This window comes from Myotis davidii, unplaced genomic scaffold (genome assembly GCF_000327345.1).
Source record: "Myotis davidii unplaced genomic scaffold, ASM32734v1 scaffold3114, whole genome shotgun sequence".
Taxonomy (NCBI): Eukaryota; Metazoa; Chordata; class Mammalia; order Chiroptera; family Vespertilionidae; genus Myotis; species Myotis davidii.
The window spans coordinates 27,703-29,579 of NW_006285924.1; the positions used below are offsets into that span (position 1 = coordinate 27,703).

Sequence of the window (1,877 nt, forward strand, 5' to 3'; positions counted from 1 at the left end):
AGCAGCAGGCAGCGTGCTATGAAGACTAAAGCAACCCTGGGAGTCACACAACATTGGCCCCACACTGGTAAGATGCAAGGAATCTCACACACTTTGCCCATCTCTGATTCGATGCTGTGAAGCACTGAGTTGTGAGTGTGTAAACCAGTGATGGCGAGCCTTAAGCTGGGTGTATCAGCATTTTGAAAAACTCTTAACTCTGGTGCCGTGCCACATATATAAATTTTTTGATATTTGCAACCATAGTAAAACATAGACTTATATTTTTGATATTTATTTTATATATTTAAATGCCATTTAACAAAGAAAAATCAACCAAAAAAATGAGTTCGCCATGCACCCCTGACATGTGTGTCATAGGTTCGCCGTCACTGTCCTAGTTCATAGGTCGACGCTCAACCACTGAACCATGGTGGCCGGGCTCCATGAAATCTTATTCTTGTAGGAGCGACAGGCCAGAAGGTAGAGTCTCTCTGTGGTTAGCCTTGTCCTTTGGAGAAACAAGCCAAGGCCTGGACGCTGTAATCACAGGATCATAGAATCCCCTGGTTACTCTCCGCCACACACACACACACACACACACACCATATAGATAGATACAGATATTGATCAATGGATACAGAGACATACACATACAGACGCCCACAGACACATACACACACACACACACACACGTACACAGACACACACACGCACACACATAGACACCCACAGACACACAGAGAGACACACACATACACACACACGCGCACACACACAGACACACACGCACACACATAGACACCCACAGAGACATACACACATACACACACACACAGGCACATAGACACACACGCACACAGACACAGACACACACGCACACGCACATACACAGACACACACGCACACACAGACACACACACATACATATAGATGCCCACAGAGACACACACACACACACACACACACACTTTCTTACAATTCCAGCTGCTCCCCAACATTCCATTTCTGCCCCTGTCAGGTTCAGCCACCTCCTTCCTTACCCATCAGCCCCCTGGAGGGCTACGTAGTCCTATGACCTGATGTACATCCATGTCGACATGATCAGGCTGGGAAGATACTGCCAATGGGTAAACAATATTGTCCACGGAGAACGATAAGGAAAACATTGCTCAGCTCTGGGTCCCAGGAAAAGACATGGCCCCTGAGTGAGTGACAAGGGATGTCACCCTGAGTTAGACGGGGCTCCAGGCAGGTCAGGGGTGACAGCCCCAGGCAGGAAGGGCGCCCTGAGGGTTTGAGGCTCACTTCCTCATGGCCCTGGGGCACCGTGTAAGTGTTACTGTTGCTGTGGTAAGTCGCACAGTAATACTCAGCCTCGTCCTCAGGCTGCAGCCCCGAGATGAGCAGGAGCCCCGCATTGGCCGAGGCGTCTTTGGTTCCAGAGAAGTAGCTGGGGACCCCGGAGCCCTGGCCCTTATCTGAGTCTGATTTATATCTCAGGAGAAACCGGGGAGGGCTCCCTGGCTTCTGCTGGTACCAGGAGATATGGTAGCCCGCAACGACAGCGCCACTGCTCAGGGTGCAGGGGAGTCTGGCTGATGCTCCCGGAGATGCAGAGAGGGAGGGCGGCTGAGTCAGCACTGGCTGGGACAGGGACCCTGCAGACACAGACATTCGTGGGTGATAAGGCGAGAAACGGGGACATTTCCCAGGCTTCTGAGCGAGGCGGGAGTGCAGCAGGGATGCCCCTGGTCCCCTGGCCTGTGCCTACCTGTGCAGTGAGCGAGGAGCAGGAGGAGAGGAGTCCAGGCCATGGTGCCAGCAGCCCGGCTGTGACCTGAGCTGCAGCCCCTGGTCCAGGCCTCTCTTATCTTCACGGGCCTCCCAGGGGCGGG

The 1,877-nt window shown here is 52.7% G+C and overlaps 1 protein-coding gene across 1 annotated transcript in view; it reads right to left on the bottom strand.

Moving 5' to 3' along the window:
- LOC102762423 (immunoglobulin omega chain) overlaps positions 1 to 1,877 on the bottom strand; it is a 17,094-nt gene that overhangs the window by 4,535 nt on the left and 10,682 nt on the right. The window contains exon 2 of the mRNA XM_006757117.1: positions 1,209 to 1,640. Within this exon, the coding sequence (XP_006757180.1) occupies positions 1,209 to 1,640 (432 nt within the window). The remainder of the gene's footprint in view (positions 1 to 1,208; positions 1,641 to 1,877) is intronic.